This window comes from Coccinella septempunctata, chromosome 8, assembly GCF_907165205.1.
Source record: "Coccinella septempunctata chromosome 8, icCocSept1.1, whole genome shotgun sequence".
NCBI classification, from domain to species: domain Eukaryota; kingdom Metazoa; phylum Arthropoda; class Insecta; order Coleoptera; family Coccinellidae; genus Coccinella; species Coccinella septempunctata.
In genome coordinates this window covers 17,258,022-17,283,461 of record NC_058196.1, presented here as the reverse complement: position 1 = coordinate 17,283,461, position 25,440 = coordinate 17,258,022, and the positions used below count along the sequence as shown (strand labels likewise).

Below are 25,440 nucleotides of genomic sequence, written 5' to 3'. Positions count from 1 at the left end.
TCACAAACGTACTTTTAGTTCCTCAGAGCATGCTCTCTGAGCATGACCATACTCATACTGTACTCTCGGAGTAAGTTTATGAACACACCCCCTGAATTCGGGCGCTCTACGAACGGCAATTCAACGCGTTTTACCGCCAAATTTTGAATTTGATTTAGGGGCTGGAGCGCAATAAAAAAAAGGTGTTTTATGAGTATGATCCTTTCGTTTTGGTCGTTTCGGATTATTCCAAAACGGAAATTATACCTAGTTTGTTTGCATATTGGTAGTTGCGGATGGCGTATCAATTCTAATATAAGAACCATCGATGGCACCAATCACCCCTGGGAAACCTCTGCTTCGATAATAGGCCTCAATTTCATTTTTTTCCTGGCTGTTTGGCCACTTTATAACTTCGGCCGAAAGGTTTGATAAAAAAATCATTTTATTTATGATTTTTCTCAGGGTGCTTAAAGAAATGTCAAACCTATCCGCCTATCCTTCATCCCTGAAGGAGGCCCTCTCATGGCCAGAAAACCACAAAAATACCACGACATACTCAAAAGTCGTTATTTTGCCAAACTCTCCCACCTGTTACGAATAGTACTCAGAATGTTCAAATCTTTCCACAATATTATTCAACACTCCACGTGATACCCTTAAATGTTTCAAAAACTCTATATCACTGTAAGTTCGCACTGTCTGAATATAATTTTCATTTCTGCGACTGGGTTCTCCTTGAGTTAATTAGTAAAACAAAATTCTCTTCATCACTACTTGATGAGTACACAATTTATCTCTTGAAGAAAATCTAGATACCTCATATTCAACAAAGCAATTAAGTCCAAATATATCCAAAATCAAATGAATTCACCTGTTATAACAGTTTCGAAAGTTATAACTTTCGAAACTGTTCTGATTCTGATCCTCTGCACATGCCCGACAGTTCAGGATTTTTAGTTCACAGCTTGAGTCGTGAATTTTTCAAACGGTCGTGGTTTGATACAGAACGGCCTCTGCGAACAGCCGACTGTCAGTTCTGAATCAGAAATTACGACACTACGAACGCAAATATTGAATTGCGCATGCTCTGTACAGTTCGGGACAGTTTGGGACTACTCTACGAACAAACCTAATAATTTTATTTATTCTTTTCAGAGACAATCTGTCTCTGATTCTTTTAATCTCAAATGATAAAGAATTTGTTTCGCTGTTTTACAGCAGATTCTTGGGATCAAAATAAACACTTTTTCCAAAGATTGTAATCTTTGCTTTTTTCCTTTTCCATGGAAAATCAATCCCACACACATCATGCTCGAGCGAGATAATGTCCTAATATCTTTGATAATATCAAAAAAATACTTAGTTAAGAATATTTCGAGAACTAATGCATAAAATGAATAAATAATTACTGTGTTGAAATCAGTATAAAAATACCTTTCAAATGAGGTATCACTCACCCCATCTTCCCTATTCAGAAATTGGGGGTAAGGGTTGTAGTAGCAAGGGTTGAAGCGCTATGCGTCCGTAACCTACATCTTAAGTTGTCCCCCTCGAAACAGAAATCGACCTGTCCAAGCATTTCTATCGAAAAAATTTATTTCGTCTGTAATCTTGTCTGTTTCGTTTTCAAATGGCCACCCTGTATGTACAAGACAAAGATTTCCCTATACATATATTCCATATGTTTTCCATATATTCCACATATTCCATATGTTTATGTTCTGTGATATATTCATATAGAAAATTTTTAAATTCCACCATTTTCTGAAGAAACTAAAGGAAGGAATCTCATTTACTAACAAAAAGAAAGAGAACTGAACGCCCTTCACTTTATATTTGTTTAATGTATAATAAAAAATATACGAGATTAATTCCACAGCCCCATATTAATTAAATCATCATAATTTATGTTTCAGTTCTTTGTCTTCTGATAATCTATTGAAATGTCTACTAACAATATCATCAGTAACTTCTTCTAATGTACTAGGTTTCCATTTTGGTTTTTGATCCTTATCAATCAGCAAAGCTCTTACACCTAAAAGAATGAAACCTAAGGGAACAATCTGGGCAAAACATAAAACACTTACCCTCGTAAAAATCATGCTGAGATAAGCAGCCTATAGCCACACGATACTCGACTTGCAAAGCTTCTGCCAAAGTCAATTTAGCTCCCTCATTAATAATTTTGTGAGTAACTTTCAAACTTGTTGGGGACATCTTTCTTAATGTTTCCAAAGTTTTCATTGCCCAATCTGATCCATCTTTTTCTAATCTGTTGAAAATTTCTTCAACTGTGTTTGCAGAGAAATGAGAATCAATTTTATTTATGAAAGGTTCTAACAGAAAAGGTTTGTTATCTTCCACATTAAAATGATCCAAAGTTTTTTCTACTTCAACCGCAGTACTGCAGCTGAGTAATGTTTTTTCCAAATCATGTAATTTATCAGATGTTGTGAAGTGTGTTGCTATTTTAGCTTTCATTAAATCTGCACCTTTTAATCTTTCACCAGTTAAAGCCAAATATAGCCCTAATTTTCCTTTTAGTCGAGGTAGAAAGTAAGACCCACCAACATCAGGAAAAAGTCCAATTTGAGTCTCAGGCATAGCAAACAAAGATCTCTCAGTGGCTACTCTATATTTTCCATGAACTGATAAACCTACCCCACCGCCCATAACGATTCCATCAATAAAAGCCACATAAGGTATACTATAATTCCCAATCAACCCGTTCATAGCGTATTCTTCCCGAAAAAACTCGTGGCCTAATTTACCACCCTTCATCCCATCCAATACTATGTTCTTAACATCGCCCCCAGCACAGAACGATTTTTCTCCGGCACCTTTTATAATAACACATATTTTTCCATCTTTTTCCCATTTCTTGAGTGCTGGAACGATTTTTTTCACCATAGACAGATTCAATGCATTTAGAACTTTCGGTCTATTGAGGGTGATAATACCCTTATTATTAATTTCTTCGAGAATAACGTCTGGAACTTCTGTACTCATTTTTCGTAAGGTAACACTTGAAACTTTAGGGCTTTTCGTTAGGTTTGTAATAAACAGACTAATAGGAAGCTGAAATTAAATAGTTATAAGATTTTTAGGTGAAAATACCTAAAAATATTACCATTTTGAATTACTACCACCACTTTTCCAGAAAATTAAATGATGAAAATTACATACGTTCTGCTTATAGGATAATGTCGAATGACCAATAGTATTTTTTCCCCTCAATATGAAAGTTTCTTCTATTACTTAATCCGAAAGTTGATTATTTCTTTCTGTAAGATAAAATAAATATATGCGGGTTCGAAGTTCAATGTCAGGTTAGGTACAAGTGTTGTTTGTTGCAGGAAACAGGAAAGTACTTGTGTGAAAACGATTCTATCGATCAGAGACAACAGTTGTCTCTGCTATCGATTGTTCACATCCTCTCATAGACTTTCTCTATGCATTCTCTAGAATGATTCTCAAACGGATTTTATCAAAGATATTACACAGTAATATCTTTGATAATTTTCTCCATGAAAAATTCAATCAGGACAGGCACAAGGCGGGAGATTCGAAATTTTTTAAGTATTAAATCTGTGCAGTCATATCAAAGATTATATACATGTTCTGTACATTATAAATCAATAAATTTGTATTGCTCTGAGGTTCATACTCTGCCATAAACCTCAAAATTTGTAGTATCTCAGCTGCTTACAGCCTCTGCACAGAGACATATGTGTGGCTGTGGTAGTACCACTTCCTTTGTTTATGGATAGTGGAGGGTAGAGAGAGAGACCCTCGACCCTCCGACCATAGGTAGTATATTTGCAAAAAGATATAGGAATATGCTATATCTCCTTGGTTTACTTGTGTTCTGTGGGTAGTCTTGAATGGGAAAAATATTGGCTATTTTCTTTACTGTGTTTGAAAATTCAAGCTATATATATTTTTTTTTTGATTAATAGAAAAAAGTAATTCGAAAATCTACCAACCAGTTATATATAATATATATTTGTCAAAAATATTGACAGATTTTTAAATTTACAATCAAACCAAAGAAGTATAAAAAACTTAAAGAAATAAAATGAGACATTTAGAAATAACTCTCTTGTGCTCTTGATACTTTCGTTGATATCAATATAAAATTCTTCTTATTACCCCCAAAAATACATTTGAAAAAAAAAACGGTCTGAATTAATGATTTTAAAGCAATGATGGATTTTGAGATGGAGCTGTTTATAAGTGGGAAATCATTCCTCCAGCAGCAACAATAGTTTCTCCAGTTATGTAGGAGCCATCATCAGAAACAAGAAGAGCAACGATTCCACTGATATCATCAGGAACACCCAGTCTTCCTAGAGGTATCCTTTTTAAAACTTCTTCCCTAGTTGCTTCAGATTCAGTAAGGGTGCTGGCAAATTTTGTTTGAACCACACCAGGTGCTACGCAGTTCACCGTAATATTCTCTGTTGCCAACTGATTTGCAGCAGCTTTGGTCAAACCCAAAAGAGCTGTTTTACTGACGGAATAAGCACCTTCAATAATAAGTTGTTTTAAAGGAATCAAAATGCAATTCCATTAAGCCTTACCCAACACGTCTAAGGGTGCATAGGCAGCAATTGAGGAAACAAACACTATTCTACCAAACTTGCTCTTCCTGATTTGAGGCAAAGCTTCCTTGGCCAAGAGAAAAGATGACTTGACATTTACATCAAAAATCTTATCCCAGGCTGTTTCACTGGCATCCAAAACTCCACCAATTTCTGGATTCACAGCAGCATTAGACACCAAAATATCAAGCCCACCCAACTTTTCTGATTCCATAAAGAGTTTTCTTCGGTCTTCTGCTTTAGATACATGACAAACTACCCCTAAAAGTTAAAAGTAATAAAAGTTGTTCGATAATTCTATATATCTCCTCCAACCAGTTACATTCAATCCCTCTTTCTTCAATTCATTTACAGCTTTCTCCACGTTTTTTTCTTTTCTACTACTCACAACAACTTTGGCTCCTTCCCTAGCTAATCTTTGGGCTATAGCAAAGCCGATACCTTCTGTTGATGCTGTGACTATAGCCACTCTGCCATTTAAACGGCTGCACAACGCATTAGAACTCATCTTTTTCATTTGAATAGCACAATTGAGGAGAAACCTGGATTGCAGCATATTATAGAATGCAATATGAAAGTTATATTCTTAGATCTGATAAGCCATGAAGAATGAAAACAAATTCTTATCAATTGCTGTTCTATTTGAAAAAATAATACGTGGCCTCTTTCTTATTGTATCTAGAATGGGAATACCAGTAAACTTAGACTAGAGAATAATCTAAGCCCACAAACAAAATACGAAAACTTGACTTTGAAATCCCGATCATAGGTCAATGTAAAATGTAAATTTGATGTAAATCATCGATCGTCACATAGGTGACACCAGGGGGGTGAAACTCCCTCTTCTATGATCCAATCTACAACCAAATATGGCCGACATGAATTTCCGGTTGAAGTGACAGTCAAAACCCATTGAACTAAAGAAAGAAATGGAAGGGACCCGCAGTTCAGCAAATCGGTCGAAAGTGTGTCCAAAAGTGTGGGAGAGAGAAAGACTATTGGTGGGTATCCCTTCTCTCTCTTTTAGATGTTTTGTTTACATCAATCAGCTGACGGTTTTGTTGATTATTCAGTTTAAATTAGTTTTTGGGATGATTTCGGTTGTGTTCAATTGGAAAGAGATCTAAAAGTGTTCAGAATGCTAAAACTCACGATTAATATTCGCTTGAAACTTGAAAAAACTCAAATAAATCGGGGAATCTCCGAATCCCACTCGAAAACCTTTAAGTATCTGGATTTTCGGTTTCTGAGAAATATGGATCTAGTGAAGGGATAGATTACCTTTACCTGGCCACCCGAGGGAATTAAAAGGGTTGAAACTGTCTGAGAAGACCTCTTTCGATATTAACTGGACAGTTAAAAAAAAAATCAAAGTAAGTAATCTTCAGAATTGAAGTTGTTTGTAAATTTGTGGTATAAAGTTGTAGAGAAAGTATTTTATAGGTTTTTGTGTTTCTCAAATCATTGTTGTCCCCATCAACATCAGTACTGTTTGCAGTCACGCAAAATTGGTAAATTTCAGACTCTTGTTACAACGATGGTTGTAACAAGTTGCTAAAGGATGCTCCAATGACCCGAACAAAAATGAGCCAAAGAGTTTCCACAGGTAGGTCTATTTTAAATATTTTCATTATGAGATCCCTTTTTGCGACTTCAAAAGCATTATATATTACTTTATTTTAGGTTTCCTTTTAAACGCAAAGATATTTTGAACTTTGGATTACTGCTGTAGGAAGGGAAAATTGGTATTCCTCAAAGTATAGTAGAATATGTGAAGATTACCTTCATAATCCAAGTTATACAAGAAAAATATTGAAACTTGATGCTGTACCAAGTGTATTCAATAATATCCCAAGACATTCAAGGATCATGGAATACTTACAGTTCCATCACTCTTCATATACAACTCACTGTGTTATGTTCATCAGAAGTGGAAGAACTTTCCGACCAATTCTATAAATCATGCATATGAAACAAGAAATAAAGACTCCTTGCAGATGCCAGTGCACCATCTGAAGCGCATACACTAGGGCATGGACTTCTGGGGCCCCAAACTATATAATAAACTTTCCAGTTTCATGACAAGTCCTTGATGAACTTTAAGAGAGAAGTGAAAAGGTTGCTTTTAAATGAAACTATATATTCTATAGAAGAGTTCTTACCGAGAAAGAATATGTGATGAGGATTGTTTTTTATTTTTATTGTGTTTGTATGCATGTTGTTACCACTGTGATATTTTATATTTGTTTATTACTGTCGACACCATTTGTAATATTAATTGCAAACGAAGATCCATCTAATCTAATCAAATCCGATGAGAAGCAGAGCGCATGTAAGTTTTCGAGTGAATTTGAATTATTTGAAATCAATAATTTTCTTTTTCATTGTAGACTATTACTGAAGATATATGTAAACTATTATATATATTGTTTATAATAAAAATATAGAAAGAATTGACACTTGTTTTTTTTTGGACAACGCTCCTTAATTAACTTAAAATTCAGTATAGTAAAAGGAAAATATGTATGTTCAACATGTAGATTAGAACCTTGATGAATTTCACATGATTATATTCTTTCACAATATACTAATCTAGTTAAAATGAACAAATTTCTGTTATTTTCACACAAAAAAAGACTTATTAAATTCCGTCTGCACTGCTCTGAAAAATATGATCAACATCGCAAAATTAACTCAGAAAACGTCTTGAATTGATGAAAAATATGATTTCAATCATCACAGTTCGAGAAACGAGTCCAAAATTTCAGATATCCCCATCTCATTGTTGCAGGTATTTGGCAAAAAAATTATTAAATTCCTTCTACACAACTATGAAAAATATAATTTACATCGCATATAGGTTATCTATGATCGAATAATCAACTCAGAAAACGTCCTGATTTGATAAAAAATACGATTCAAATCAGAAAAACGAAACGTCAAAAATTTAAATTCAAACTTTAATAGGTTATCTCTCCTTGCGCAAGTATAGAGAGAGAAAGATATACATCCAATTGTCTATTTCAGTCGGCCTCACTTTTGCTGACCCGAGAGTCCCTTCCATTTCTTTCTTTAGTTCAATGTCAAAACCAAATTAACCTAATTCTTTTGATTGACAACCTGTTGACGTTTCAAAAATCATGTTTTCAAGATTCACATTTCATTATTTAACTGAAAAATTACTTCCCTACTACATAACGAGGCGGATTATTTAGGAGATTCTAGTGCAGATTCAAGGAGATGTAACTTACGAACGACCGAATGTTGAATATTATTTTCATCTATTCTGATTCTCGTAATTAGGTAGGTTGAGCTATTTTTGATCTCTGAATTTCCTATCATTCCAATTCAACATCAATCACTTTGTTATTATGTTATTTACTAAGCTTTCTCTATCTTAATTCTCTTTTTTTTGTTTCAGAAATGATTTCAATTCCGAGATGTTCAAGGGAACAAGAAAATTTATCACAATGAAAGAGCCGGCTCGATAATTTAATTAGCTCATTATGTGAATGAATTCAATATAACTAAGCTTTTATAGGGACAGATTTTTGCTGAGGTTTTTATCGTGGATTTTTTGTATCATACATATATGTGGATGTTACTTGATTTCCATTTCCTCTGCTCATACTGAGATTTTATATGGGAAACAGGTTTTACGATCAACAATTCTATTTCTTCTCAAATACCATATTGTTTGATATATTTCATCCTCAATATGTATTGGCATTTGGCTGACTGATATATAAATGTGCTCCTCTGGAAAATACTGTTTATAGAATTTTTATGAAAAATAAATAAATTGCTGAAATTCTAACTCTGTCCTACCTTGATGTTATTTTTTATGTAATGTAAATTTACAGCTTCTATCATGAATTCCAAATCTGTTTTCAATATTAATGGTAGAAGCTGTAAATTTACAATGAAGGTGAAAACAACGAAAAGTATGTATGTATGTAGGTAGGGTACGCCTGTAAATTCAAAATTCCCGCCATTTAATATCTACTTCCACAACCAAATATGGCGGCATATAAATGACCTTAGATTAGGGAAGTCTAAGTAAATGACATTTGGTGTTGCCACAAATTACTTAGGAGCAAAGATTATAGAGTTAGGAAGATAGGAAACCAAGCGTATACACTTGCGGTAGCGCCACCTGGTGGTTCAATTGTTGTACTAAGATGCCAAGAATGGTTAAAATATTTATTCGACGGCCATTTGGAGAAACATAATTTGACTTTTGTAAGATTTGAAGAAACATGGCCGTTTTGTTTTGATTCTCTTTCCGCTCGTCGTTTATTTAGTTCATTTTAGTCGTTTATTATTAGAGTTTTTTGTGTATTTCCTTAGTGAAAACTTCAAAATCAAAGAAAAATATCTTTGCTCAAAATGTCTTATGGAAATTATTGTATAGTGAGGAACTGTGAAAACTGTAGTACAAGAGATTCTCCGAATATAAGTTTTTTGAATTTACCATAAATATTTGAACGTAAGTATTGAAACTCGTACAATGTGACTCTGATATTGATTGATTTTTATTTTCAGTACTCTGAAGTGAATAGGATTTTCAGTATGTCCAGACATTGACTTGGTGAACTGCAGTAAAAAAGTTTCTCCTGGAATACGTAGAGTCATTATAGATTCTTTGAGGTTGCATCTCCAAAATACTGAGCAGAAAAAAGGAATTTGTTCTCTGATGTACGATGAAATTAGTCTATGTGAAGAGTTGCACTTTGGCGATCACCACGTTGTCTATGAGTAAGTGAGTGAGTGGTGAGACAAGCTGAGGATGGTATAAAAGAGTAAGTCCAAAACTTCAAGTGAAAAAGACAGAGCAATACAAAGTACTAGAGAAACCAACAGGTCGAATTTGGGAATAATTTTTAACTTTAAATCTGATTTTCTCAAAACCAAATAAAATGCACTTGTACTCCTAGGCTCTTACACTACAATTTTATACATTAGAATAGATACACGTATTTCAATTTATCAATGAATTTTATCATTTACAGCTGGATATATGTATTATTATGTTGATATGCAATTCATGTTATTAGTGAAGTTATTTGCATTTTGGAGTTGACTTGTTATTCTTACATATCTTTACCGACATACAGGTTACACCCATGTAAATTTGTTTTTAATTGTGGTTCTGAAAATTCTGTAACTAATATGTAAAAGAATTCTTGAGATATGTTGTATCGAATATTTGTTCATATTAATTTCTGATAAAAATTTTACAAATTCAACTGATTCTATTAATTGGAAAAAAATGTAGGTATTGTGTAGAATTACACCTTTGATATATAACATTTCACCATGTTCTGTTGTGTCCTATATTCAGAGCGCAAATATTTGTGTACAGGATGTTTTCAACGGTGAATTATTTTCACCAATTGTACCTTCCGTTAAAAAAAAGCCTGACCTTTGAATACACCATGTACAATCTTCAATTTTTTCTATATATTTCAAATAAAAAGTATAGCAAATCTAACACAGTATTTCATTAATATTAATTGATTCACAACAATGTTTAGATGAAAAAAACATCTTGATCACAAAACAAAGGCCTATTTTTGTTTTGTCGTTCAGGATGTTTTTTCTGGTTTCGACCAAGTCTACTCGAATTCAATAAAAGGAATAGAATTCGAATTTCGCGCCCTTTTTTTGAGAAACAGAATTCGAATTTCGCGCCCTTCAAATATCAAATAGAAAACTGTTATTCAACAGTTTGACAGTACGATTTCAGCGCCATCTGATTTTCAATTGTGTGCAACACAGGCCAAAACGTATACGCTTTTTAGTACTAGCGATATGAGGCGGTTTCCTATCTTCCTAACTCTATAATCTTTGCTTAGGAGTTTTCACTTCTTGTATATTAGTGTTCTGTGGGTGACACTTATGCTTCGCTCACAGATGACACTTGTGCTTCGTCCCACAGATGACATTTGTGATTCAACGACGAATGCAAGGATCTATATCTCCTTGGACGAATGGAAAAATGAAATTGAGAAATGTCAAAAAAGTCCTCCTTTTTCTTATCCAATTTTCGGGTATTTGGGGCTTTGGGGGTCATAAGAGTGGACTAGAGTGTCAACTGTCAACAATTGGCTATTTTCCTAAATTTCTAAATTTATGTCATTGAAATTCTTATAACTCAAATAAACCGAAAAATATTTTTTCAAAATTTGAACACATTACATTTTGTCTGTATTCACTTACGAAAATTTTGATTTCAGAACTGTTCTCTTAAAAACATTCTACGTCAGAGGCAGTAGTGAGCTGTGGCATTCTTCGTCTCTCGTTCTGTGTGTGTCCTGTTTCTATCTACGATTTCTTCGGTAGCTTTCCCTTCCGTGATTTCCCTTCAAATACTTCGTCAGTCGTCTAATGTCTCTTCTTAGCCTTTCTGTCACGGTGGCGCGTGTAATTTGTGTAATCTTGGACCATCCGTTGTTCGTTCGGCGAATTTTTACCCCTATGGTTTTTATTGTTGTTAGCGCCGCACAGTAAAAAACTTGTAACGGGTTTAGTTCGCAAAAGGGTTTAATCTCGAGCGCCAGCTATTCTTTCAATAGGGAGGAATAGCAAACCCTCCCAGGTACCTACTAGACGGAAACAGAGTTCGGGGTTATCTAATATCTAAGGTGGTAGCGATAACAAGTACTTTAAAACCGAATTTATTACAATAATCTAAATTACTGTGAACCATACAGTTATTTCCAAGTCAAGAAATATATACAGCTGATGACCAAGTTCAAAAATGAGGAAAACAGAAATGCAATAATTAACTTGTCACGGTGATCAGAAATTCAAACTCAACACAGTGAAATTAATGAATTAAAGAATATTCAAATTAATAATTGTATTCAGTCAAACTATCAGGCATTAAAGAAAAAAATAATCAATAGCGGTTACTTCGATTCCTTCTGAGACAATAAAGGATGTACGGGGTTTATACAAAATTTACAGAAACCGGGTGTCTCAGAAAGATCCAAGTCTTTGTAATCGGTTAATTTAGCAATGGGGTTTGATCCCGAGCACTTTCAAATATTTCCAGTGTATAGGCCAATCAGAATTGAACCAGAGACACTCTATGATTGAAACTATTCAATAAACGGGACGGGGTTGATGCAGGTGACACAATGCAACAATTTTCAGGATAACGGGAAAGTTTATTGTGGTCTCTCCGTGGCAACCTTGGGTGTACACGCCAAGCATTACCAGCATAGATTACAGAGATTCTCTGTAATCTGTGATTACCAGCAGAAAAACTTCGAGACCTCTGCCGATTGGTTTCCGTCACCAGATAGCCAGGCGACAGAAGTCTGCGGTAAACGGGAAATCTAAACGGAACACAACAGGGGTAGAATGGGATAGGTTACTGTGGTCTTTCCGTGGCAATCTTGGGTGTACACGCCAAGCATTACCAGTGGAACGACTTCGAGACTTCTGTCGATTGGTCTTGGTTCACCAGAGAACCAGGCGACAGAAGTCTGCGTTAAACAGGGGGATTAACAATAGGGATTAACACAATTAAACAAATAAAAGAATGCAACTTTGAATCACGAAGTATGCGGTATCAAGAAAAGACTTACAGTTTGTTCCGGTACGGTCACACCACCACTTAGAGAGAAGAAAAACTCTAATAGGAAGAATAACAGAATAAAGAATCACGAATAAAGAAAGAATTAATGAATCAAGATAGAATAATCGCCGAACAGTGAATAATGAATCAATAAAGAATACCGAATAAAGAATGAATGACGTTCGTCTGGTTGTGCGGCCCTATTTATCAACTTTCCAACATGTACATGTGGAAGGTCATGTGATCAAAATTGCATCCAAAAATTCTGTATTCTCGAATATTCTCCCCAGCAGAAATATTCCCGATGGCGGTTATTTCTTTATCGGTAAAAGAAACTGTCGTTATCTGCAGTCCACGTTGTTTTTATGCTGAATTCGGTGTGTTTTTGTGACGGAAAAACAACGCCGAATGCAGAAAGACACTTTTTCTTTGTTTTAGATTATAACGGCGGAATTTAATTTTTCAGGATCTGAAATATATTTCTAAAATGAAACGGAATAACTATATTAAAACTGAAATCTCCATCAGACGGTGTTGCATTGCTTCAACTGGAAAATTCAGGGAAACGGACATTTAAAACGAGACTTGATTTTTATTGAAAACAATCAAGTATCGTTACAAACTAGATGCAGATATTCCAATGAACTTCCATTCTGTAGGTACTCAGATAAAGCGTCCTTATTCAAGATGTCGATTATTACAGTTTCTTGGATGTATTTAGTCGGGAAGGGGCTATTCAATGAATCCGAATGCCGAATGTTCCTTCCAATTCGGCAACGTATCTCCTCATGTAATAGTCGACTTGTCCGCGGAGCACACCCCTGGTGTTGAGTCACACCTGGCTCACCCGCGTTGCAAGATGGACTTTCACTATCAATTTCTTCAGGCTGTTGTTGCCCAGGCATCTGGGGCGTTGGTGGTGTACTCCATGGCTAGCTGACTCTGAAGTTCTTGTTTTTGCGTCGATTCGGGCCATTGGTATAAGTTCATTTCTCAAAATTACGCGGTACTGGTCTGCCACTCATTGTTCAGTGACATTCACAGAACACACCGATTTGACTTACTTTATGGTGACATTGAGATTTGGGAAGGCGTTGCAGAATTCCCAGAGATATAGAAGGGGGGAGATTGAGCTTCGACCACTGCGCATCCTATTTTCATGGGACAAAAGTGGGTCCGCCATTTGTCAGGTCATAGCACGGTATTATGATCACGGTCTAACAATTTAGTGAATATTCTTGTCATTTAGCTGCCATTGCCTGCTGTCAAGTCAAAAGAATGTAAACAATAATAACAAATATGAACGTATTTTTGGTGATATTCAGCGGATTCGTGTGGTTTTATTAGCTTTTTTCGCTGAATAGCAGGATATTTACGATGGCTTACTTCACAATTATAGGTAAGTTCCCAATTATATCAATTTTTGAATATCTTTGATAGATTTACAAATTTTTTAAACTTGTTTCAGTATTTCTCCTTCAAAATTGATGAAAAGACTCCTCGAATTGAAAAAACTCCATATAGAAGGAAATTATACAATTAAGTCTCTTAAAAATAAAATACAACACATGAAAGAAGTGATGGACTTTTTGAGACAAGATCAACGTATTCCTGAAAATGCTGCCCATCATTGGGAGAAATCTTTTGATTCAGTGCCACATTGATGAAGAGACATTTAAAAAATGTAGAGAATGATACTGTGACCCTAAAAGTTCCAGTCTTGAGGGAATTGTAATATTCTTCAAAAATCAAGGTAAGATGAGATAATTTAATATGAAACTGAGATGATTTTATTTTTTGTTTGTTTCAGAGGGACTTCATGTACCATCATATGGAATTATAACGATATATCAATCAGGAATTTGATGATTTCAACTGAAAATAGAGTTTCAAGAGATGAAAATTTTCTCGAAGCATTTGCAACAATTCAATCGCAAAAATTTTATGATCGAGTTGATGCTTTGTTCCCTTCCTTGAAAGAACATTTTTTATATTTTTCAGTGATTGGAAGACGTTATGGCTTTCTTTTAGTGAAAAATGTTGCCAGATCTCATTTTAAAATTAGAATATTCAATCTGTAGAAAGTTTATACTGAAAAATTCAAGGTTCTGCAATTAGAAGACTTCATCAGTTGATTTTATGCAGCAATCGATACTGGATATACAATATTGTATAAATAAAATGAATAGAAAAATGTTTTTTTCTTTTATATATTTAATGCCAGTAGCTACTGAAAAATTTATCGACTTGTTAGCTTTCATCATATCATGTCTTACTTCCAATAAAAAATATCAGATCAATTTATCCACTTTGTGCAAAAAATTTAGTGTCCTTCAGATTGAAAAAATCGTGTTTCCTTAGAAACAGAAAATAAAAATTAAAACTTAAAAGCAGAGTTCCAGAATTGCATCTCGAAGGAAAGTGGGCGAGCAATTTTTCAGGTTACTTTCCTCTGATCGTAATTAGGGAACAGTAGTGAAAAGAAGCGATTCTGGAACAAACCAAATATTGGTGACGCTTCGAAGTCTATATATATCAAACTACCCCATAAGACCAAATTGCTAGAATCTTCGAAATCATGGATTTTATTTTGAAAACGTTACCTATTTAGAAAAGACGAAAAGACAATTAAATTAAAATTCATCGTTGGTTACAAACGCTTGAATATAATTCAAAAGGATTCATTGGTTTAGATGATATGTTCAATATTTGGACATCTCATTATATTCACCAGAATACATAAAACAAAAAATTTTTTCCTTCGTTGACATTTTTGGTATTCATTTTGTATTGTACTGAAGAAATAAGAAACGAATTGAACGAAATCTCATAATTTCAAGTACTGTTATCAACGAAATCATAACATTCAAATTCTGAATTTTACGTGCCCCTGTATATAACTCTTGCCACATGCTATCACTTTTAGGCGGTGCTGTATATATTTCCTGACAAATGGCGGCCTTCAATTTTAGCCAGTTCGCGCAGCTTGAAGCTCAATCTCCCCCCTTCTATATCTCTGAGAATTCCTCATGGAGCCTTTTTCTATAATTGTTTGTGTTCTATCCTAATACCGTGATGGTGTTATATATGCTCACAATAGTATCATTCATGGACATTGTCCACTTCATGCGCTTTCTAACTCTGGGTGAGCACTGGCCGAATATCCAGCGCATCACCTTCAGCGCATTGATTAATATTTTTATTATTAGTCTATGGGTCAGTTGAATGTTTAACTCATTTGAGTATTTTGTTAATTTAGTGATCAGTAGTAGAGTTACAGAATTACATCTCGGAGGAAAGAGAGCGAGCAGACTTTGCTCTGATTCGTAGATAGACGTAGATCTACGCTCTGATTGGACGGTATTGACGTAACAGATGGAAAAGATGCGATTCTGGAACGAGGCATCTGATGGATATAACAATTCAACTAACTTTGAAAACAAAAGATGATTTCTCAATTATTCTTTTGCTTGGTAATTTTCTTCACCTAAAATTAGGTTAGCTAGGGGTCCCTGTTCTGGAACCACTTGGTCACTTTCGGCTGTAGTTGTAGTAGCTTTTTTCAAGAAAGTGGTCCCTCAGAAAAACGAGCATGAACTCACAATTTACATTCGATTTGGCGAACAAAGTACAATTCATAATACAATAAATGAGTGAAATGAGTTACCGCAAATTCGTGGGCGATAGAACATTCTTCCACCCATATTAGCTCTGCTATGGACCACCATAGCCACGTTGTTTATTGCATTTAATCTATTCAAAACCGAGTGGAAGGGCGATGACGTAGAAGGTGGCGATGTCAAGCGTGCTGACAGAACTATAGGTTCGTAAGCAGTGGTGTAGCATAGGTAGTTAACCTTTGTGCGAAAACAATGCGACACAGTTATAATAGAGACTCGAGAAGGATACTGCGGCCAGATCTGGTTGGTGACTATCCATGCCCGGAGTGTGGAAGGATCTGTAGGTCACGGTTGGGTCTCTTCAGTCACAGGAGGGCACACAATCGCAATTAGCCCTAAGAAATTATTAGTCTGTTCGCACCGTTTTTTTGTCTTTTTGTGAATTTATTTCGGGTAACGGGATACAGCAATGAATGAATGTAAATATTTTTGTTTTTACTTGTGCCTGTTCTATACATGTGACGGTCGATACAAATGCTCCATAACAGATACAGGAAATTACCAGCTGCTGCCTCTTCACGAATCCAGCTGATGTGTTTCCATCGGAGTTTACTCTTCAGTAGTTTAAAATAAGAATATACGGACTTCAAATTTCCGTTGACGGCACAAACTAGGTGGCCTAAGTTTCCCTTTCCCCGAACGGACAAACATAAAAAAAAAGTTTCACGTTATACTTTTTACTATTCATTTTAATTTCAACAAAAGAAACAATAAATGACAAGAAATAATCACAGATCATGTAAAATTCAAGAGACAGATGAATAACAGCGGCATGAATATCGTTATGTATTGAATAATAAATCATAGTCGGATAGGTAAAAAAAAAACATTTTAGCCTCATCAAAATCTTGTGGTGCAGAATATTATTTACATAGCATAACTATTCCTATGATTTTTCCCAATTAATTTACAAATGCTACAAAGTCACAAACAAGGGGCAATTTATTTGATTGTTTCTGAAATTATAACCTCGAAATCATCTGTCAAAAATAATTCTTACATTGAACACCAATCAGTTCACTCTAAACGAGCAGCGTTATGCTTGAAAATCACAATTGTTCACTAATGCAAAAATATATTGTCGCTAATATCAAGTGTGAACTTAAAATTACATCAGATTCACAGAAGTAAGAGTGTAAATATTTGGTTATTTCCATCAGTACATTTTAATTCGTAATTTGTGGTAAAACAATAATTAATAAATACATAATTTTAAAAACTATTCGTACGACGCCAAAATTGACCGTTTCTGTCTCAGAAGCTCCGCAGAAGCTTCAAACAGCATTCCACCCCTTCGCCCTCCACAACAACACAAACATATTTTGATTTGTCGGTAAATTATTAGAGTTTTTATTTATAATCGGACTTGTTAAGCTGTTCAGATTATTTATCTGAACGTCAGTGTATCTAGTTAGTAAATTCCTGTATCCCCTACCAATCGTAGCTATCAGTGGATCTTTTCGCTCTGATCCTGTGCTCTTAGAAAAGGACAGGGGCACGATTGCCCTGACTTCTTCTTCGTATGGTCTGAAGATAGTTATTGGTCTAAGTGAACAACTTTCCGCCACTATGATGCATCCCCAGGTAGTTCCAATGTAAATATCGCTATCCAAGATTGCCATGCTTGAAACCTACAATAAAAATAAAGACACTATACACAATATATGGTTAACCCAAAGTTATGTAGTGACCAGTGGTTAAATCGAAAATTCTGTTTCACAAAGTGTGGTTTATCGTTTGACCTAAAGTTAACTTGTTGTGGACTTAACCCCGGAAATTTCATAATTAACTGAGTTATCTGGACATAGAATTTTCGTGAGATAACATATTTTGAGTTCTATCGGAGTGTTCAAAAATCTGGGTGTTGAGATTTTTGGCAATTACTTAAAAGTGGACTGTTACCAAATGATTGAGTTGGAGATGGTAAAATAAAATCTTTATTGTATATCAAACACGTCACACAATAAATAGACACTCGCATGAAGTAAAATTATATACAACATCTAAACAGAGTGAACCTATTTACAAGTATTGAGAAGTTATTGAGAGAATTTGAGAGTAATGTTTCAATGAGAAAATCAACGTTGTATTTGCTTGAGAGAAAGAGCAGGTTGAGTGAATTTCATGTATCGAGTAACAAGATCAATTATTATGTATTTGATAAGAATTGAGAGAATTGAGATAGATTTGCATCAAAACGTGTTTATGTATTTTGAGTTGCATAATAATTGAGCTTGATAGTTATGAATTGATGAGAGTGTTATCATGCAAGCACAACGTTTACAGTGATAGAGTTTACGATTTCATAAACTGTCTCGCTATCAGAAAAACAGAAGGTTGCAGTGACAACTTGAGAAGTTAGAGATATGTAATGTATTGAGACAGATGTAATGAGACAGAATGAGAGAGAGATGATTACCAACGCTTACAGGAATAGCAAATCTATTAGAAAAGCAGAAGGTGTTTTATGAGAGTATATAAATTGAGGTGAGTTGTGTTACAAATGTAATGTATAGAGATGATTACCAACGCTTACAGGAATAGCAAATCTATTAGAAAAGCAGAAGGTGTTGTATGAGAGTACATAAATTGAGGTGAGTTATGTTACAAATGCAATGTAGAGAAATGAAATATTGTAAACGTAGAAAGAATTAATGAATAGTATTCATAATTGAGATGAAACAAGAAGAGCAGTTCATAACGTTAGAGAATAGAAATAAGGTATCATAAGTTTCAGGTAATAGAGACATGCAAAAGTTTATAGTAAATTATACTTATTGAGTTGAAATCAGGTTGGACCTCTTCGAGCGTTATCACAAACCAGTCTGTCCAAGAGAGTTAATTGAGTGTATTCCTTTGTTCGGAGTGCTGAGTGTAGTGAGATGGATTTCGATCTGGTCTATGAGAAGCCTTCGAAGTGTCCAACTTGAGCGTAGAGGTACCTGAAACTTAAGAGGCCTGAGAAGTCTGATCGTAAGAGGTGTAAAGTTAATCTGAGATGACATATATACAAAATGAGAGTGAATACAAGTATATAAGCTTCTAATAGAGTGGTGTGAAATGTGAACTTGGTGCTAAAATTAGAGAAATTAAAATGTGAGTGATTGTTGAGGTGATGTGATTCACTGTGAATGAAATATCGATGCATTTTGAGAGGGTTGAAGCAGTTAGGTACATTGAGCACGTGGTTGATTGAGAGATTTGGAGAAAATTGAGAAAATATACATGCAAATAAGATAGAGAGATGTAGAGCAGAATATTGCAAATGTAATTGTGGGAAAATGCATAGCGATGGAGTGAATGTTGAGAGAAAAATTATGTAGAGTGATATTCTAACGTGACACATGCAAAAAATGATTACATTTTTTGTTGAGTGAAAAAATACTGTACCTTTTTGAGATGTTGATCGATTGATTAGTATAATATAAAATAATATTATTAGATTTGAGCTGATTGAAAAAAGTTGAGAGTGCACTAAAAATCACGTTAAGAATTTAGACCAAGTTCCAATTCACTTGAACGAACGAAGAATCTAAAGAGGATGAATTGAATTGAGCAGATTCAACAGGTTCCACCGGTTTTTTTTTGAACAGCTGATTGACAGCGATTTAAAGGTTACGTTCACAGAAGCATGTAACGATAAACGCAGTCACTGAGATGATAGAGATGTACATCGAGTGTAGAGATGGGTTAAAAATTACTCCAATTTTTAACACGGAGATAATTCAACATTTCTTCGAGATTACTGGTTCGGAAGTGTTTCACATATATTGGGTGGTTATTAGTTATTATTTATGAATATCGTGGATGATTATGATGTGAATACTCATATAAATGATGAGGAAACAGTGAGACACAGAAAATTTGGAGCTAGGAGGAATTATTTTGAGGGATATGTCGATCTGGGTTTCAGAAATATTTCAGCGGGTCATTCCTAAGAATTGCAGGATATTTTGAAGCTGTGAGCAAGGTGAGCAAGAAGTGTAAAAAGAGTTGGTGAAGCCATTGCACCACCAAAACCTAACTATATACATATACCACATGATGATAAAATATGAGAACTTAGGCGAAAATTTTTTGGTATTGCTCATTTTCCGAGGTGTATTGGAGCAATAGACTATACTCATGTAAAAATACAGTCTGCTGGTGGCGAAAATGCTGATATTTTCAATCAATGGCAGACTCAGATCTAACATTTATAGACATAGTGGTAAGATGACAAAGTTCAGGCCATGATTCACACGTATTGAGAAAGGTTGAAAGAGGTGATTTTGAGGGTAGCCTAATTCTAAGAGACGGTGGGTATCCTATGAAGCCTTACTTAATTACTTCTTTACGGGAAGTTCAAAATGAAGCGCAGGTCTTATTCAAAAAATCACTGATAAGAACAAGAAATTCAGTGAAAAGGGAGGCATTTGGAAGCGAGGATTCTCAGCTTCTTCAATGAGAATATTAAAAGTAGAGATACTACACAAGCAATGATTAAGTCCACATTTTTTTAACATAACTTGTAATGAAAATGAAGGACTACTTCCTTCAAGAGGAGAAGAAAAAGCAATGAATTTATATCAAAATGTTGCTGTGCCCCCTATAGGGAATCAAGAATTTTTGTCAACTAATAGAACTAGACTGAATCTTATGAATGATTAATATTCAAATTTGTTGAATTAGAGTGATGAAATTTTTGAAATAGATCAAAGCGTTTCAATTCAAATTTAAATGTTCAATAAAAATACACTTTTCAAGAATAGTTGAGGAAAACACGTCATAGATAGATATGAATTATTTAAGGAAATTTTTATAAAAAATGCAAAACTTAATTTTGTTTGAATTTTTCAATAAACTGATAGTTTCTTCTGGTTCAGCACAGTTGCACTGCTTTTCCTTATTTCGCACAAGAAAAAACGAAGAGTATGTACCGCTTCAGCTTCACTTAAATCAAAATACAAACGGAAAATAACCTTTAATTATGAAACTCAAATCGCCATAGAACATCCAACAAACATCCGTACGGTACGCATACGTTTTATTCGTTTTCTGTTATATTAATATATATATATATATATATATATATATATATATATATATATATATATGCCGGTTTATAACGTCTTACGACGCCTAATTTCCATCGGTGTCGCAGTCCGCAATCTTCTGCTGTTAATTGTCTGGCACTCATTGATTTTTCGATGGCCTTCTGCCATTCTAGTTTAGGTCTGCCTCTCTTTCGTCGACCCTGTGGCTGCCATTCCAGAACTTGTTTAGGAAGACGATTATCTTGCATCCTCTTAACATGACCGAACCATGTGAGCTGTTTCACCTCTATGTCTTGCCAAGTGGTCCCCTCAATTCCCATTCTTGTCTTCACTTCTTCATTTCGTATCCGGTCTCTTCTGGAAATTCTGAGCGATCTTCTTATCGCGTCCATCTCAACAGCTTCTATTCTCGATTTCAACCTTTCTGGAATTCTCCAGGTTTCAGAACCATATATGAGTGAAGATTTGATCATGGTCTCGTAAATTTGAAACTTTCTACTTTTGGTTATTTCTCCACTCCTTAGCACACTGTTGAGACATCCTATCATTTTTTTTTGCGGAAGTTATTCTCCTTTCAATCTCTCCTATGTCTGTTCCGCTCTCGTCGAATCGTACTCCCAAATAGACATAGTCCCGACAGCCAGATATGCGATGCCCGTTTTCAAGATCCAGAAAAACAGGCGTACCACCTATCCTCAAGTACTTCGTCTTCTCCAGGTTAACTGTTAAGCCCCATTCATTGTACTCCTCCACAAGTTTACGTACCATATACTCCATATCCTCTTGGTCTCCAGCAAGAATCGCCTGATCGTCTGCAAATTGTAGGGTATAAATATAATTATCCTTCAGTTCTATCCCCATCCCTCGTATCTTTCTTTTCCATCTTTTCAGGCAGGCTGCCACATAAATTTTAAAAAGAGTTGGTGAAATGCAGCAGCCCTGTCTCAATCCCTTTGTGACTGCGAACTCCTTTGTTAGAAATTTTCCTATCTTCACTCTTGATTTAGATCCTCTATATAGTTCCTGTAGTGCCTCTATGTATCTGTAGTTTATATTGGAGTGTTTAAGGATTTGCCATAGTCTAGATAACGGGACAGTGTCATAGGCCTTCTGAAGATCTACAAAAGTGATATGGGTTTCCATGTTTCTTGCACTTCTCTTTTCTATCACTTGTTTGAGGCAGAATACATTGTCCGTGCAGGATCGCCCGGCTCTGAAGCCACTCTGTTCTTCCTCTTCGTATTCCTCATACTCCTCCTCAATAAGGTCTCTCAAAATTTTACCATATAGTCTACTCATGAGACTGGTGACTGATATGCCCCTATAGTTACTGCATATTTTTTTGTCGCCTTTTTTGTGTATAGGAGTGATATAAGCCTCTTTCCAAGATTGGGGAGCCGGATGTCCACTTATACATTGGTCTATAATATATGTTATATGTTTTATGAGCTTATCACTGCCAAACTTGAGCATTTCCGCGTGGATTCCCTCCGGGCCGCTAGATCTTCCGTTCTTCAGGGACATGATGGCTTTTCTTACTCTATCTTCTCGTATTCTTATTTCCTCTCCAACGATCCGTATTTTCTTAGTCGGTGATTCGCCAATGAATTGCTGTCTTGTTTCACCCAGTAATTGTTCATAATATCTCTTCCATTCCTCTGGTTCAATGACTTGGATTTGTGCTTGATCTTCTCTATTGTTTTTTAGCTTTCCTATAAACTTCCAGACCTCCGAGCATTTCCGTCCACCTATGTGCCTGTCAACCTCTTGGCATTTAAGGTCCCACATTCTGTTCTTTTCCACTTTGATCATCCTACGTAGTTGTCTATTGGCGTCTTTATAGTCCTTATGATCTCGTTCATTTTTCGTGTTGAGCCATATCAAGTATTTCCGCTTTTTCTCATTTACCAATGTTTCGATGTCCTCGTTCCACCACAGCTTCTTACCGGTTCTTCTTGCCTTTACTCCTATTGCTTCCGTGGTAGCTTCTTTCAGACTCTCGATGACGTTGTTGTAAACTTCTTCAAAGCTTGCTTGTTCTAAATTTGGTATCAATTTCTGGTCTAATCTTCTATGATATAGCAGTACGGTACCTTCGTTTTCGAAGCTGTAGAAATTATATTTTATATTAATAACAATTTGTATATTCTGTTTTACAGAAATACGAAATGTCACTCATAAGTAACCCAAAAGTAGATCTATCGTACACGAAAATCATAACCAACCCTCAGAAAAAAATTTCAACTGAGGGTCAAATAACCATCACTCATTTTTTGTGTGAAACGAGCAGGTTTTTAAACCTTGGGTTAACTCACAGGTAGTCGTTAACAAAAAACCACTAGTTACCAATGATTGTGAAACTGGGCCTTACAGTTTTACAGTTGATTTCTACAGAACTCCACCAAATTCATTCAAATTGAATGTCAATATTGCAATGATTACCTACCTGACATTTTGTAGGACTTAAATGTTCCTCGATGGATATGGACTTCAGGCTCTCGGAACATGGAACTAGTTTGGAACAATCCAACTTATCCACAATCACTTTAGATTCCGCGTTCCACCGATAGACTACACAGCCCGGTTGGACATAGGACCAGACTGTTCTGTCTGATGCTATCAGATTCATCACGTTTACCTCTTCCAACAGAGGATTGAAGTGGTTGATAGTCTCGTGGCCCGCCACCACCTGGTCTTTGATCGTGTAAATTGAAATGAAGCCGTTGTTGCCACCGCACCATATTTCGCAAGTTCTGAAAAAAACACAAATTCTCATGATTAAACGTCTGATTCATTTCGCGTCAAAGTTTTTCCACATCTTTATACTAAATGAAAGAGAGAATTTCCAAGGCGCAATTTCAATTTCATTAAAACAAAGCTGCAGATTACCCCAAAAGGATAATTATTTCCAAAAACATTACAATATTTCAAATCAAATTTGAAGAAAAAATTCTGGATCCGAGAGCCTCGGACCTGTCAACTATCATACATGGTGGGCTTTTGAAAACGAAACAGACGAGCTAACAGGCGGAATTAACTTTGTGATTCGAAGAGGAAGTTGGATGGGGTTGAGACTAAGGGGTTGGAAAAACACGAATTTTCATTTCCAGACAATGAGGGTATTTAAAAATTAACAAATGTTACGATTTAAATTGAACTGGCTAACCATCATCGTAAGAGCAAGAAACTCCGACCTCGACGAAAACGGATCGAATTGATGGAATTGCATGACAATCGCGATATCCGGTTCCTGCAAACTGAGATTATAGAGTACATGGATAAATACTGGCATCCCTGGGAGTGAAGAAGGGAAATAATACTCTCTTGATTAGAGAAAAAGCTTTACAAATGCGTGTCTTCTGTAAGTTTTTAGCACTGACTAAACAAATCACATCCTGTTCCGAAAGTATTCGAATTCACCAAAAAGTTCCTGGTATATCGAAAGAGCACACGTGTAAATTATTAATGATCATGATCTACCCTTAGTCGGGAAGATTGATGTAGCAAGATTAATGAAAGTTTACAAACTTACTGTTTATCCTCGTAAAAAACGGCACACATACAATAGATGATGGAACTGGAGCCAAGCTCGGTCATGACGAAGGTCCCTTCAGCGGCCGTGGGTGTCGATGGTATCGTTTCCGAATTGACTAGGAAAAGACGCCCGTTAGAGAGAGCGCAAGCGACTCTCTTCAACGGTTCCAAATAAAGCAGAGCTTCCACTTGAACGCTGGCATCATTTTCTAACGAATAAGAAAATAGGATATGCGCATCGCAAGCCCTGAAACGAGAAAATTACACTTTGTTTTTCTGTCTTCTCATATTCGAAAGAAAATTCTCGGAATCTCGGAAAATTTCGGGAGCAGAAGAAAAAATTTCCAGCCTAATCGAATGTGCGTTCTTGAGAAAATATTTGTTCTGTGAGCCAGGCAGTTTCAACAGATTTCACCACATTCTATTACACTTGACTGAATGAATTACCCTGACGAAGATCCCAAAAAAACGACGACGATTTGAAAAGAGAGTTTATACTCTTTCACCCCAGCGACCTGAAGCCCATATATACTTCATTCAAATTTATTTTAGCAGTCGGTTGGCCATGAAATAATTTTCTCAAATTTTTGTAACTAGAACGAAGTTAGGTTGGCACTCATGAAATGTCGATAATGTCATAATGCCGTTGCCACAACTAATATCAATTTTTATTACGAAAATGCCGAAAGTGATTGAAAAAAGAAACAGGGTTTCAGGAAGTGCTATTTAGAATTTAGGTCCGCTCATTCAAATAGTTATAGCCTGATATTCTAAAATCCACAATACGTCAGACGATAGCGAACATATTCAATGTAAGAGAATTTATACAATGTTTCATCTGAATCTAAACGACTTATATTTCAGCTGGATATTTTCACAATCACAAAAATTGTGAATGGGAGACCCAAGAAAATGGTGGCATTTGAGAATCTTATGTTTGAGTGAATTAATGCGAAAAGTTTACTACAGGATTTTCGATGAATGTCATCCGAGAATACGTTAAGTAAAATGGATTT

At 35.4% G+C, this 25,440-nt stretch overlaps 3 protein-coding genes and 3 long non-coding RNA genes across 7 annotated transcripts in view; 3 read left to right on the top strand and 3 right to left on the bottom strand.

Moving 5' to 3' along the window:
- Positions 1 to 1,801: 1,801 nt before the first annotated feature.
- LOC123319164 (3-hydroxyisobutyryl-CoA hydrolase, mitochondrial) lies at positions 1,802 to 3,346 on the bottom strand. Of its 2 annotated transcripts, none has more exons than XM_044906024.1 (3): positions 3,169 to 3,346; positions 2,070 to 3,060; positions 1,802 to 2,017 (listed from the first exon to the last, which is right to left on the bottom strand). In XM_044906024.1, exons 2-3 carry the CDS (start codon positions 2,989 to 2,991, stop codon positions 1,881 to 1,883), a joined length of 1,059 nt encoding a protein of 352 aa, XP_044761959.1. In that variant the 5' UTR covers positions 2,992 to 3,060; positions 3,169 to 3,346; the 3' UTR covers positions 1,802 to 1,880. The 2 variants fall into 2 exon arrangements, with proteins under 2 accessions (XP_044761959.1, XP_044761958.1); XM_044906023.1 differs by having other exon boundaries at positions 3,113 to 3,345.
- Positions 3,347 to 3,961: 615 nt separating this feature from the next.
- LOC123319106 (dehydrogenase/reductase SDR family member 4) lies at positions 3,962 to 5,374 on the bottom strand. Its single transcript, XM_044905956.1, has 3 exons — positions 4,902 to 5,374; positions 4,566 to 4,847; positions 3,962 to 4,511 (listed from the first exon to the last, which is right to left on the bottom strand). The coding sequence occupies exons 1-3, from the start codon at positions 5,140 to 5,142 to the stop codon at positions 4,213 to 4,215; spliced, it is 822 nt and encodes a 273-aa protein (XP_044761891.1). The 5' UTR covers positions 5,143 to 5,374; the 3' UTR covers positions 3,962 to 4,212.
- Positions 5,375 to 5,495: 121 nt separating this feature from the next.
- On the top strand, positions 5,496 to 6,285 carry LOC123319108. Its single transcript, XR_006538450.1, has 3 exons — positions 5,496 to 5,959; positions 6,030 to 6,192; positions 6,270 to 6,285. It is a non-coding gene; the product is annotated as an uncharacterized LOC123319108 (long non-coding RNA).
- Positions 6,286 to 7,685: 1,400 nt separating this feature from the next.
- On the top strand, positions 7,686 to 8,397 carry LOC123319107. The gene is made up of 2 exons (XR_006538449.1): positions 7,686 to 7,889; positions 8,008 to 8,397. It is a non-coding gene; the product is annotated as an uncharacterized LOC123319107 (long non-coding RNA).
- Positions 8,398 to 13,285: 4,888 nt separating this feature from the next.
- LOC123318923 lies at positions 13,286 to 14,370 on the top strand. Its single transcript, XR_006538415.1, has 3 exons — positions 13,286 to 13,573; positions 13,643 to 13,927; positions 13,985 to 14,370. It is a non-coding gene; the product is annotated as an uncharacterized LOC123318923 (long non-coding RNA).
- A 2,155-nt stretch (positions 14,371 to 16,525) lies between these two features.
- Positions 16,526 to 25,440, bottom strand: part of LOC123318419 (leucine-rich repeat serine/threonine-protein kinase 1) — a 73,285-nt gene continuing 64,370 nt past the window's right edge. The window contains exons 28-30 of the mRNA XM_044905031.1: positions 24,423 to 24,671; positions 23,337 to 23,643; positions 16,526 to 17,485 (exon numbers count right to left, since the gene is read on the bottom strand). Coding sequence (XP_044760966.1) covers positions 17,129 to 17,485; positions 23,337 to 23,643; positions 24,423 to 24,671 — 913 coding nt within the window. The 3' untranslated portion in view covers positions 16,526 to 17,128. The remainder of the gene's footprint in view (positions 17,486 to 23,336; positions 23,644 to 24,422; positions 24,672 to 25,440) is intronic.

Bases quoted from the DNA above. Each gene is read 5' to 3' on its own strand.
- LOC123319164 (XM_044906023.1), bottom strand. The intron at 2,018-2,069 runs GTAAGTGTTTTA...TCATTCTTTTAG, and splicing joins TCAGCATGATTTTTACGAGG to GTGTAAGAGCTTTGCTGATT.
- LOC123319106 (XM_044905956.1), bottom strand. From the start codon at position 5,142: ATGCTGCAATCCAGGTTTCTCCTCAATTGTGCTATTCAAATGAAAAAG. The intron at 4,848-4,901 runs GTTGGAGGAGAT...TTTAACTTTTAG, and splicing joins AGAGGGATTGAATGTAACTG to GGGTAGTTTGTCATGTATCT. The intron at 4,512-4,565 runs GTAAGGCTTAAT...TTATTATTGAAG, and splicing joins TGCACCCTTAGACGTGTTGG to GTGCTTATTCCGTCAGTAAA.